Source organism: Petaurus breviceps, unplaced genomic scaffold, assembly GCF_028583685.1.
Source record: "Petaurus breviceps papuanus isolate PSGF00001 unplaced genomic scaffold, PetGlider_PUasm1.0 90977, whole genome shotgun sequence".
NCBI classification, from domain to species: domain Eukaryota; kingdom Metazoa; phylum Chordata; class Mammalia; order Diprotodontia; family Petauridae; genus Petaurus; species Petaurus breviceps.
The window spans coordinates 40,807,317-40,821,461 of record NW_027187391.1 but is presented as its reverse complement, the minus strand read 5'-3'; the positions used below and the strand labels follow the sequence as shown (position 1 = coordinate 40,821,461).

Genomic DNA, 14,145 nt, shown 5'->3' with positions numbered 1-14,145 from the left:
AATAATCAAGTACACACTGAGGCATTCAAATATGTTATAGCCGCAAGTGATTTGAAAAGTAGTTCTTAAGGTTCTTGCTAATCCTGTATGAAATGTCTTCAGTAGCTTTATTTCCTTCCCTAGGCAACCTCTAGTACTTGCCATTAACAAGCAGAAGTACTGTAATAGAGGGAGGTAAGAACTGAATTTCCAGTTCATCAATTTTTATCATCATCATCCGCATCCTCATTAAATGGCATTTATTTAGTGCTTCAAGATTTGCAAAGCACCTTATAGACAATATTTCATTTTAGTCTCAAAACTCTTTATTATTAATCACATTTCATATGTACTACATGAAGAATTATACTTGCCAGAGACATGATTTGAACCCACTTTCGCCTTTTTGGCTAGAGTAATTTGTAGTACTCAAATCTAATAGTAGAATAATAAACATTTTAGGGGCAGCCAGGTAGCACAGCGAGTAAGAGCACCGGCCCCAGAGTTGGGATGACCTGGGATCGAATCTGGGCTCAGACACTTAGCACCAACCCAGAAACACCTGGCCATGTAACCTTGAGCAAGTTACTTAACCCCAATTGCTTAGGGGCGGCCAGGTGGTACAGTGAGTAAGAACACTGGCCCCAGAGTCGGGATGACCTGGTATCGGATCCAGGCTCTGATATTTAACACCACACCCAGAAATAACTGGCCGTATAACCCTGAGGAAGTTACTTAACCCCAACTGCTTAAAAAAAATATATAAACATTTTAATTTTTCCTTTATAAAAGGACAAAAATTGGTATTTAACTGATCTTAATATTCACCTAGAGAAGGGAACATGGTGTAGCAGATTAAGGGCTCAGCCTTAATGTGGTAAAGAAGTGGGTTCAAGTCCCACCTCTGACACATATAGGCTGGTTGATCCTTAAATCCGTAGTGCTCTAGACCTCTCTCCTAGACTGTTGAAGTATAGCAGATAACCTGCTGTGGTAGAATTTCCTTTGTCAGGAGTAATGGAATCACAGTTCTGGACCAAAAAAACAAAATTAAGAAACAAAAACCAAACAAAATATAGTATGTACCGTTGTAATACTGAATTGTGAAACACTGAATCTGCTAAAAAATGAAAGGATGACAGATGTGGAGCCAGATGGGAACTTAAGATATCTAGTCCAATCCTCTCATGTTATAGATCAGGTAACAGAGGCTCAGGGAGGTTAAGTTGATTTGACATTGTCAGAAGGTAGTAACAGGACGAGGTGGGATATGAACCCAGGTTTTCTGATTTCAGAACCAATGCTCTCTGCAATGTCCCATGAAAGTGCTACAGAATTGTAAAGAATTAATATTAATAATAAACAGGATAATTGATATTTCATAAAAATTCCTTATATTATATAGCACTGTGTTATTTTAAAAATATCTTCACATACATTATTTCACCTGATACAGTCACTCTTTTAGGTAGGCAGGACAGGTAAACCCATTTAAAAAAATAAATGAAGAAAGCAAGTCTCTGGAAGGTTACTTGCCCAAATTCATCAATGTGTAACAGGTAGCAGAGCCAGCATCAGTCCACAGCTCTTGTGAGTCCTAGTCCACTCATCTTTGTATCATACCTCACTACATAGTACCAAATATGGGTCCAACACTCATCACATATATTTTTATATATTTTACATATAAATTAATCTGACCACATATAGTACAATGTCCCCGGAATTGTGAATGCTCATAAAAGCTTTTTTTTTTTTTCATTCAATGAGCATTTACTAAGGAAAAGAATCAGAGGAAGTATTATAAAACATGGGGCAGCCAGGTAGTACTAGCCGACAGAGTGCTGGGCCTACAGTCAGGAGGATATGAGTTCAAATCCAGCCTCAGACACTTCCTAGTGGTGTCACTCTGGGCAAGTCACTTAACCCTGTTTGCCTCAATTCCTCATTCATAAAATGAGCTGGAGAAGGAAATGGCAAACCATTTTTACCACAAAAACCCAAAATGGGGTCACAAAGAGTTGACATGACTGACTAAACAATCACCATTATAAAACATCCATTGTGCTGATTATCTGTATAGCATTTGGAAATTTTCAGACATATTTCATAATTCAGTGTTAGAATGGTACATGCTTACATATTGTTTTAATTTTTATTTTTTTGCTCCAGACCTGTGACTCAATCAGTTCAGGTACTCCTGAGAAAGGAAAATTCTCTATAAATACAGTGGGCAAGGGTACTTAGGCTCTGGGAATATAGAGGCAAAAATGAAGTGACCTTTCTTCAAGGTCATTCATAGTGATAAGGTTAGAAAGAATGAAACAAGGAGTCATACATCAAATGACATTGGATGTGATGCTATATATTACAGTTATGCATGTGCTTAAATAATGATTTTTATAAAAGGCATTATCATATTACCTGGGTTTTTCTGGTGCATCGGAAGGATTACTGCAAAATGGTTCTTGGTAAGTAGTTTCTGCAAGGTCATGATCTAATAAAGTTGCCATAATTTCTTCCCGACTTGGTGGGGACATAAGTGGTTTCAGAATATGAGCAGTTCGAGGTATGAAACTACCATTTTTGGATTGTGAAGGAGAGCTGGTGGATCTTGGTGAACTATCTGGAGTTGGTGTTAACATCTCATTATTTCTTGAAACATACAGTTCTAAGTCTTCTGAAACTGTGTCTACAAGTTCACCATCTGGAGATGATAATATTGCAGTAAAAGAAGTATTGATGGCATCGAGAGACTGTCCTGTGTCAAAGGAAGCTTCTTTTTTAGTGTGGCTTTGAATCCAGTCTGAATCACTTGGCTGTGGAAGGCTAAGAAACACTTCTTTGCTTACCGAATTCCTACTCAGTATGGATTTCTCATTTACACAGTCACCTGGCGGCTGGACACAGAAGGAATCCATTAATGAATTAGACCGAGATGGTAAGGGGTGTAAACTGTTTTTCCACTGATTATGTCGATGATTCTCATTGTTTTCTATAGGTGGCTTATCAAAAAGTTCAGGACTTAAAGCACCAGATCTAATCCATGAGGTTGGGTCTGATGAATGATGCTTGTTTTCATCACAATTCTGATCATCATGACTTAAAAACTCGTTTTCAGCAGTTTGTGCAGGAAAAAGATCTTGAACTGCATCACTTAGAAACTTCTGTGGCAGGTTCTGATCAGCTGGGACAAACTGACTTCCTGAATAGAAACTGCAAAATCCAGTTTGTCCTATGGTATTAATATCAAAATTATAATTATGCTCTGGTGACAAGCTATCTTCAAGTGAATAACAACTTTCAAAACCTGGATCTGAAAAAAAGATGGGACTATCATCAGAAACTGAATGGTCTATTTGACCTGTGTTCTGTAAATTCAAAGAGTCTAATTTTAAAAGTTTGGGGATTTTTTCTTTAGGTTTTGTAGTTCTCGGAGTTCGAGGTTTTCTTGGAGATGTTACTGATCGTGATCTTTTGACTGCTTTATTAGGCTCAAGAGAAGAAATACTCCTGTTTAGTTGAGTTTTACTTGATAATGGGTCTTGCATAACATGTGCATTTTGTGCTTTCTGTTGTCTTTTTTGGAGTAATTCTTTTAGAACTGCTAATCCAGACTGTCCTTCCCCAAATGCAGCTGCTGATACATTTCGATTTTTGCACTGAGAAAGTGCCTTGGTTTGTGAAATTGCTTCTGACAGTGATCGTTGCTTTACTCTTTCAGGTTTGAAACTGGACATATCCAAAATAAATCCCCTCTGTTTTTGCTCCCATGCTATTTGTTTTATTGGACTTCTCAAGGAAGTTACAAAGCAGCTATTAGGCAACTGAAGAGATCCATGGTTTTCTTCAGAGGTTAGGTGTATAGGGGAATAAGGATCACTGTGCTTTGATGGTTCTGGCATGCAAAAAATGTGCTGTTGATTATCTTTGCAATGCAAAAAATCAGGGGCATGCAGCTGATCTGATTTTATTGAATCTAGGGAGCTATGATGTTCATTTAATTTTCCCACAGATGACAAAATTTTTTTGTGTGAATTTGCATTTTCTTCTGTCTTTGTAGACATCAAACCCAAAGATAACTGTGTATTCTGTGTTACCTGAGACAAATGGTTGGAAAGGTCAAATATATTACTTTGAATCAAAGTTGACTCCTTTATGCTAAAAACAGCACTTTGATTATGGGACCTTTGAATATTAATTTTTGATAATTCCTTTCCAGGACCTACAGGTGCAGAAACTACTGATGAACATAAATCATCTTGTGGAGAAGAAAATGCCTGCAAATCTATGGACTTCTTATTTTCTAAGGAAGAAGGAAAGCAGCCTGGTGACTTCTGTTGCACATTAACTATTGAGGGGAGTGGAGTTGAGAGGGTATGTATGGTAGCAGGGCCAGGCACAGATATATCTTTCTGTTTATGAAGTGACTGGGAACCTCCAAAGTTGTTTGAGATCTCAGAGAGATCCTGGTGTTTTAGTACAAACTTAACTTCAGCATTAGTTTGTGTGTTTATTTTTTCATCTTTAAATGTTATGTGTTTTCTTGCAGTGCTGCCTTTTTCACTTGTTTTTTGTTTCTGCTTTGCTCTAGGTTTCTTCCTTCCATCCTCTCCTGGCTTACGAGTTTGAGTTCGTTTATTCCTTTTCTTAGTAACTACAGAGGGATTAGCAAGCTTTGTTTTTGACCTCTTAACCTGAGCTTTTGTTCGACTATTTTTTCCCATACTGGAATTAACAGTCTTGCTGTTTATATATATATTAGGACCCTTAAATAGCAATGCTTCTTTGTCCGAAGCAGCTATAATTTCTTCAGCTCTTGGATCTGTGGGAGACCAACAGCGAGGTGGAGAAGAATTCACGGGACTTGTGCTTCTCTCAGAAAGAAAACCAAGTTTAGACATAACATCACTGTAATTCAAGTCACAGTCTTCCGTTTCAGCATTATAAGATGGTGAGGGAGGAGAAAGAATAGTATGTGACCGTTTTTTCCTAAAAGACAACGTTCTTTTGATATTTTTGTTATTTGTCTTCTGCTGTCTACCAGTTTTTTTCTTTGCTGACTTATGTTTTGCTTTCCTTCTATGACTTTTCTTTGGTGTTAATGGATAAATGGGGTATTTGGTTGCAGGGGAGTCAGGAACTTTTGGCCAAAAATCCTTCAAGGGTGCAAGCTTTTTATACAGGTCCATTTTTTCCTCTGTAAGTATTACCTGTTTCTCTTTAGAATCTATTTTTCCTAACTTAACAAGCATATTTTTTCTCCCTCGAAATCTATTAATAATAATATACTTAATGATGACGGGTGGCAGTTTTTTAGACATTTTTCTCCGCTTTCTAGATTTTAGAGATCCATCTAAGCTTTCACCAATCTCCATGGACTGAGGTAGGCTAATTTTTGAGTTGTGTGTGACAAAGCTTGACTCACTATCTTCAGTCTCATAATTTACTTTACGTTTGGCTCTAAGCGTGTATTTATTTCCAAAGAGTCCAAAAGATTGCTCAGATTCCAAAGTTCCATCTCCAAAGTGACAGTCAATACAACTATCAGCAGGTGTTTTATTTTCAAAAGCTTCACGAGGAACTCTAATGACATCACTGGATAGTGCATCATCTTTCTCAGAATTAGTACTACAAGAGTTACCTTGCATATAACAACCTTCCTTTGTGGATCCAATATCACCGATATTGGTAGAATTGTCCTGATGATCAACAAGTTTCTTTTTATTTAGCTTTAACCGGGATTGTTTGTTGCCAGGTTGCAGTTTATATGTTACAGGGGATAGTTTTTGTGGCCTACTAAGACAATTAGAAAGAACAACACTTGGAAAAAACATATAATGTGCTGCTTGCTGGCTGAGGCTTGGTTTTTCAGTCTTATGTTCTTGAAATTCTTCATACCTAATTTTAAGTTTATTGATTCCACCTTCATCATTGGCACTTTCTACAGAATGTACCATAGTTCTACTCTCCCCTGAGCAAGAAACTAATTCACAATTTTCAGTTAACGATGAAGGAAAAAAGTTATTTAGAGCTGTGCTGCTACCTTTCTCAGTTCCTTCAGAGGATAGCTTATTTTTTGAGTGACTCAAATCAGAAAAGTTGAAGTTTTTTCCCAATGTACTTTCACTAATATGGCGACTCATATGCAGAAAAGAAGCATCCTTTTCTATCTTCCTAATGCTGGTATACTTTCTGCTTGGTATTTGTCTATTCAAAGATGAAATATCTTCTTCATAGTCAAATATACTACTTTCACAGGAAGAAACTGCAAAGATTTCTTTCTTACTATTTTCTTTATGAGAGTTTTCAGAATGGACAGTACTGCTTAGAGATCCTGGGTACTTCATGGAATAAGTGCTTTCATTTGTAAGAGAATGGACTGTGTGGTCTGGTCCTGTCTCTATATTGTTTGGCTGTGAAAGGTCTTCTATTAAATCCTCCTTATTCAAAACGTGGGAAGAAAGGGCACTTGTGTGTTTACATGGAAAGGTAATTTTAGCAGAAGATGGGGGTTCTAATGTAGCAGCATCTTTGTGAAAGATGGAGGTCTTAACTGACATTTTGCTTGTTGCAATAACAGAGGAGTGAGTTCGGGAACTTTCATTGTCCAATGGATTGTCTGTAACAGAAAATAAATCAATTATTTTAAATTGTCCCTCTTTCTAAAGAGCTACTTTAAAATACTTTTTCACAGCAAGATACAATCATGATAAAAGGAATTACACAAAATCAAACATTTATGTTAACAATTACAACTTACATCAACTACAATCCACTGTTAAGAAAAACTGAAGGGGGCAACTAGGTGGCACAGTGAATACAGCACTGACCCTGGACTCAGGAGAACCTGAGTTCAAATCCAACCTCAGCCACTTAACACAAAACTAGCCGTGTGACCTTGGGCAAGTCATTTAACCCCAATTACCCTCCAAAAAGTAAAAAACCCCCACAAAAAAAACCTCTGAAGATCAGAAATTATTACAACATGTATAAGAAGACATAGAATTATATTTTCCTCTCTTTTCTTATCAAAGGCAGTATAGCATAGTCGACAGAAGGCTTTAACCTCAGAAGCAGGAAGACCTGGGTTCCAGTCGTACTTCTGATAGAAAAAGGCTGTTTGGACCCTGGACAAGTCACTTACCTTTTCAGGGTTCCTAGGATGCTCTGCAAGATGCAGTTACAGAAGAGTTGAAAATCTGTATTTGTACAGAGAGTTAGATTTCTTCTCTGTATTGATGAAATCAGAGGAAGAGAACCTCTCCTCCCTCCCTAATGATATTTTATATTTACATAACCTAGGAGGTTCAAATGGTAAATTTTGTTTTATGACTTTCTCCTAATTACTTTGTTGTTGTGTAGTTGTTCAATTGTGTGCAACTTTTTTTTTTCTTTTTGGAGGGGGGAAGGTAGGGCAATTGTGACTTGCCCGAGTTCACACAGCTAGTTTGTTGTTAAGTGTCTGAGGCCGCATTTGAACTCAGGTCCTCCTGACTCCAGGGCCGGTGCTCTATTCATTACGTCACCTATCTGCTCCTTGTGTCCAACTCTTTATGACCTCGATTGGGTTTTTTTTGGAAAAGACATTGGGGTGGTTTGCCATTTCTTTTCCAGAAGATTAAGGTAAACAGAGATTTGTCCAGGATCACACAGCGAGTGATTCTCTGAGGCTAGATTTGAACTCATGTTTTCCTGACTCGAAGCCCAACACTCTATCCACTGAATCACCTAGCTGTCTCCTAATTACTCAATTACAACAACAATAGATAATTCCCCACAAAGGTCAGCTTCTCAATGTGTAGCACTCTCCTACCTATACCCTCTCAAAAGTGTGAATATGCTCAGAAAATGTGAAATAATTTTAATATTAGGAGGGTGAACCTACTAAGGAATTATCACTTAAACCTTACCCATGGAAAAGAATAAATTGTTTTTTATTATTTGTTTTTTGGGCTCATTGTTCTTCATTGGCCACTTAATCAAGATGCTTATATCCTACTGGGTATACAACATGAACAAATAAATATACAAAATGAATATAAAGTGAGCAGGGGAAGAGGGCAGAGTAACTGGGAGAGGGGTTAGAAAGGGTTTTATGTAGAAGGCGGGGCTTGAGCTGAGTTCTGAAAGAAACAGGATTCTATAAGGTCTAAGTGAGGAGGTAGTGTATTTCAGGCACAGGAGAAAGCTAGCACAGAGGCAAATAAAAGCAAGTTGTATTAAATTCTATCATCCTAATTTGGGAATCAGGAAAACGGAGGGGAAAAAAGGAAAAATACTTCTTTTACCTGTGAAATTTAAAATTAATTTAGTCCTAATACGAATTTGTCTCTTTGCATTATTATTTGAAATAGAAGAGAAATTTTTAGATGCTCTCTAAACCAGGTGTTTTTGGAGAAGGGAATGATGAGTAGGCTATTTTTCTTGTTCCCTTTCTAAACTACATGACCAAAGGATCAGATACCTAGAGTTGGAAGGGACCTCAGAGATCATCTAGTCCAGTTTCAGATTATTTCTTGGGGGTGAGTGTGGGGGTTATTTACATGGTTGTAGTCATTTTGTATACTCTTTTTTTGGTCAAATTTATTCTGCACCATAACACGCTTCTTTGAATTCTTCAGTGTTTCTTAAGACACAGTAACATTGGGCAGCTAGGTGGCACAGTGAGTAAAGTGCTGGCCCTAGAGTCAGGAGGACCAGAGTTTGGTTCTGGCCTCAGACACTTAACATCCACACAAAAAAACTAGCCGTGTAACCTTGGGCAAGTTATTTAACCCCAATTGCCCTCCAAAAGGCCAAAAAAAAAAAAAAAAGACAGTAATATTCCATTATATTGATGTACCAAAATTAGTATTCCCAATAAATGATCATTTACTTTATTTCCAGTTCTTTGCTACTCTTAGCTCCTACAGAAAATGCTGCTTTGCATATTTTGGGACCTTTGTTCCTTCTTTCCTCCCTCCTTCTCTCTCTCTTTTTGCTTTTTGGACCGGGGAGGGCAGGGCAATTGGGGTTAAGTGACTTGCCCAAGGTCACACAGCTTGTAAGTGTTAAGTGTCTGAGGTCAGATTTGAAGGGACTTTTCTGTCTTTGACTTCTTTGGGATGGCATTAGGATGTCATTTAATTCAACCTCCTCACTTTACAGATGAAGTAATTGAAGCCAAGGGAGGCTGAGTAATTTACCCAAGGTCAGATAGATAAAGATACGATTTGAACTCATGTCCTCTAACTCTAGAGCCAGGGGTCTTTCCATTGTACCAAGCTGAAAGTACATAAAGTCTATAAAACATAATTAATGCCCCAGGAAACTATATACATTTTAGAAATAAAATGTCAGGTATTCAATCCCTTCCAAAGGAAATATATTCAGGAGACAGAAAAAATGTATACAGTACAATCTGTACCTTTAAAAAACCATACAAAAACCTGGTGTCTTAGTGCTAAAGTTCAAGTTTTTTCTCTTAAAGTCAGCAAACTTTAAAAATAGCTTTTTTTCACTTACCACTGTTTTCATCTGCTGTTCCATCTAACTGAGGTATAGAAAGATTAGCTAGAAGCAAATTGTTACCACTCCATTCCATTTCTTCCTCTGAAGAAGAATCTTCTTCTTCAGTTGAACTTCTATGGATATTTCTACATGGTAATCTAGAGAAGATTAAGATTTATTCATCAGTATGACCAGAGGAACATTACACTTTTACATTTTAGACTTACAGAAAATAATTTACCATACTTGAAGCTAGGGTACTGCAATTAAATCAAAAAAGTAGGAAAATTTTAATTTCTAAAACAAATAAGGATACCTTCCATGAATTTCTTCTGTTTTCCTTGTATATCTATTGTAATCACCTTAAATCAGCTTTAATAAAATATACACAAGTGTTTTCTGAAAGCAAAACACAAATTGAGGTGATAAATTTAAAAAGAATATTTTATTTTCCCTCCAATTACATGAAAAAGAATTTGAATTCTAAGTTCTTTTCCTTCTCCCCCATCCCTGAGAAAATAAGAAATTCAATATAGTTTATACCTATGCAACCATGTAAAATATGTTACCATATTAGTCATTTTGTGGAAGAAAACTTGAACCAAAAATAAAAAAAGTGAAAAATAATATACTTCAGTCTATATTCAGATGCCATCAGTTCTTTCTCTAGAAGTGAATAGCATTTTTCAGATGATAAATCTTTTTAACAAATTAAATTTTAACAGCTATCCATCTTATGAGTACTGATTCTTCACTATGATAGAAAAAAGAATTCACTACAGCATAAATACAGTAGCCTATAAATACTTATCAGGTTATTGTCAAATGTGTAATTGCATTATCTATATATGGCAGAGCAAGCTACATTTGCCTATACCAATGATTCTTAAATTGTGGGTCATTTATGTGAATGCCATCATGGCATTCTAAGGGAATAACAGCTGAAAAGTTCATCTGGTATAAGTTCAACTCAAGTCAATGCTCTTATCTACCAAAATATTTTTTTAATCCTGATTCTGTATCCAGTTTGGTGTCTCTCTCTCTCCGTCATCTGCAACTTTGATCAACACACCACCTATGCCTTTATAAAGTCATTGATGCCTTTTGTGTTTATAACAGGAATTTCAATGTTTCCCCCACAATGGAGGGCACCAAACTCTCCAATGTTACAAATGCACATAAGCAAAAACATCACTATAGTGACAGTATGCAATATTCTGTCCCAGCAGCCTTCTGCCTCTCTTTTGTATGTGGGGTAAGGGGCTGTTTTGGTGGGAAGGCAGGGGAATGGTACGGAGGGGTGGAAAGGGAAAAAGATTTCCTTTCTTATCTGATCTCTGGTATCTTTACTGGTTTTTCAGTTATTCGGGGCTTAACTTTCTTTTAGTAATTTTTTAATTTACATCATTAGTGTAGTAGTATATAGGAATAAGGTCTAGAGCTGGAAGAGACTTCAGAGGGCATCTAGTTCAACTCCCTCATTTTAAAGATAAGAAAAGTAAGGCACAAGAAAGTAAAGAGACTTTCCCAAGGTCACATATATGGTAAATAACAGAGATGGGATTTGAACCTTGTTCCTGTGACAAAAGATTCCATGTTTTTTAGGCGCACGCATGCATACACGTACACACAGACACACACATTCCTCTTTTATTTATTTTGCTCTGTATCAGTTCATAAAAATCTTCCCAGGTTTCTCTGAATTCCTCATATTATCATTTCTTACTGTGCAACAGTACTCAACTACCATTACATTCATATACCATAGTTTTTCAGTCATTACCCAATGGATAGGAACCTATTTGTTTATAGTTCTTTGCTACCACAAAGAGTACCACTAGGAATATTTTGATACATATTGGACCTTTGCTTCTGACTCAGACTTCCTTGGTGTATGTAACCAATAAGGGGACTGCTGAGTCAAAGGTTATGGATGGACAGTTAAGCAACTTCTCTTGCATAATTCCAAAATATTTATTTTTATTTTCCAAAATTAATATATTATAATAAAAATATTTATTTTTATATTCCAAAATTAATATTTGCTTATTATTAGTGATGGGCCATTTACAGCTTGCTGGTCTTACTTTGAAAACTTCATATGCTTTGAATTCTTATCTATTGGTGAATGGTTCTTGGTGTTAAATTTTATGTCAATTCCTTACATTATATTGATTACCAGATTTTATTGATGAACACTGCCTTCTAAGTAGACAATTGATCATTAATGAAATGTCTTTGGAAATGTTCAAAATTTTTAATCCATCTAGTAATACTAATATATAATCACAAATTCTTCTATCCTTTCCACAAAAATAATATGAAAGATTTCTAAAAAATAATTCATAAAAATCTGGGTAAACCATATTCACAATAGTCCCCTCATTCACTAGTTTAGTAATCCTGTCAAAAAGGAAAATAAGGTTTGGCTCAACCTGTGCTTGATGAAGTTATGTTGGCTCTTTGTGATCATCTCTTATAGACTCACTATCAATTTCTTTAATAAGGAGTAGAAAGCTTTCTTTTTTTTTTTTTGGGGGGGGGGGGGGGGAATAAAAAACAGGTTCAATGGTTGGCTCCACTCTTCCCCTCTGCTGGAAAATCAGGCTGTGTCCTTCTCCAAATCTGTTGTACTTCTCTTCCTGATCTCGCCAATTTCTCCCCACTAATCTAGTTTCTACATAGGAGGACAACAAAGTGATTTTCCTAAAGCGCAGATCTGACCATGTGATTTCTCTATTCCAGGGGTACCACAGCATTTCTAGAATTAAATATAAATTCCTGTTTGGTACTTTTTTTTTAATAAGCAATTGGAGTTAAGTAACTTGCTCAAGGTTACACAGCCAGTTATTTCTGGGTGTGGTGCTGAGTATCTGAGCCTGGATTCGATCCCCAGGTTTTCCTGACACTGGAGCTGGTGCTCTTACTCGCTGTGCTACCTGGCCGCCCCCTTGTTTGGTACTTTTTAAAGCTCTTCACAACTTAGGCTCTGTCCTAGCTTTCCAGGCTCATTAAACATTATATTACTCCAGGAACAATAAGGTACAAATACACCCACCATTTTCTTTTGGTACCCAAAAATACAGTTTATTTGGGCTGAGTGAATTGATCTCTTCAAGATAACCAAATGTTCTTTTATTCTCTTCTTATTTTGACTATTAATTCCTTATTAGCCCTAGCCCTATTTGTTCCATCCTTTCCTATCAAGGAAGATTATATTTTCTTAGCAGATTATTTTCCTTAGCAGAAAAAAAAAAGAAACAAAATAATAATTGAGCAAGTTGTCTTCTCTGCTACCATCTGCATCCATCCCCAAGAGCTGTATTATTGTGCCTTTGATCTTCCTCTTTACTGTTCTCTTTTTTTTGTTCTTAGCTGTCATCTATAGGCTCAACTCATTCTGAACTTCAACACACCTACCTATTCCTACAAGAATGTGCCATGTTTGTGTGTCCTTTGCACCTACCCTTGCTTTTATTTTCTGTGCTAATCTTTTCTAAAACTAAGTAGATTGGTAAGGTTAAAGTTTATCAACATCAATCTCTTTGGACAACTACATTTTTTCCTCCTCACTGCAATTGTTACTTTAAGCATCTTCATAACTTCATTCCTGAAAAGTTCCTGTCCGTTTTTGGGCAATGTCTTCTATGTATGGAATTTTAGTCCCTGGGATTCTACCTATTCTTCCTCTGAACCCTTTGAAAACCACTCCCCAAATTTATGGGTGCATGTCAGACTGGGCTTTCCTCTCTTTAATGACCAACTCTAAGTGATGGTAGTTACTTTCTCCATAAGGGTCCTATGATTTCTTCTCTGTTGGTAAGAATAAAAGTTCATCTTATTGGTTCATCTACCTTTTGTAGGATGAAATTATTACTGAGAAATAAAACAAATTAATAGGTGATCTACTTCTGAAAGAAAGACAGCATTTCAACAGATGTTTGGACAACTAAAATCTTCCATCAGTACTATGCTATGACTCCAAATTAAGATTAGAATCTTTTTCTGAAACTCCTCTTCCATGTTCTGTCCAGGTGGTCTGCAGTATATACTCTGCTGACATTGCTTCTAATTCCATTGGTCATTCCCCAAATCTCTCCATTATGCTTCCCTCATCTATTTCTATAATTTCCTCACATGAATGAGTATATCTTTTTTATAAATCATACAGTGTTCTCTTATACTCACTTATCTCTATTTTTACCTGTCTTGTTTCTTTTAAATAAGGTATCTCTTTCCAGATCCATATGTAGCCATGAGTCTTATCTCAAATATCTGTGATACCCACAAGGTCAAATTTCCCTCTTGTTTTAAGATCTCTATTTCATCCTGCTATTATTCATACTTCATGCATTTGTGTATAGATACCAGATACTCATTAGTCAACTGAAACTACTCTCTCCAAAGTTATTAATGACCTCTTAATCGCCAAATATATCTTTTCTCAATCCTCATCCTTCTGGAAATTCCTGTAGCATCTGACACTGTTAATGATGCTTCCTCTCTGTATTTCAACGACACTGCTTTCTTGTGGGTTTTGCACTTGTCCTACTGTTCCTTCTCAGTATCCTTTGTGTCTCATCATCCATAGCACACTCCCTAATTGTAAATGTACCTCAGAGCTCTAGCATAGGCCTTCTCTTCTTTCTCTATAGGACTTCTGACCATATGCTC

General features: G+C 36.6%; 1 protein-coding gene across 2 annotated transcripts in view; it reads right to left on the bottom strand.

Annotated features, from left to right (window-relative positions):
• The window catches only part of REV3L (REV3 like, DNA directed polymerase zeta catalytic subunit), a 257,192-nt gene that overhangs the window by 113,435 nt on the left and 129,612 nt on the right, over window positions 1-14,145 (bottom strand). For both annotated transcript variants that reach the window (XM_069077037.1, XM_069077038.1), the window contains exons 12-13: window positions 9,487-9,629; window positions 2,404-6,601 (exon numbers count right to left, since the gene is read on the bottom strand). In XM_069077037.1, coding sequence (XP_068933138.1) covers window positions 2,404-6,601; window positions 9,487-9,629 — 4,341 coding nt within the window. The remainder of the gene's footprint in view (window positions 1-2,403; window positions 6,602-9,486; window positions 9,630-14,145) is intronic.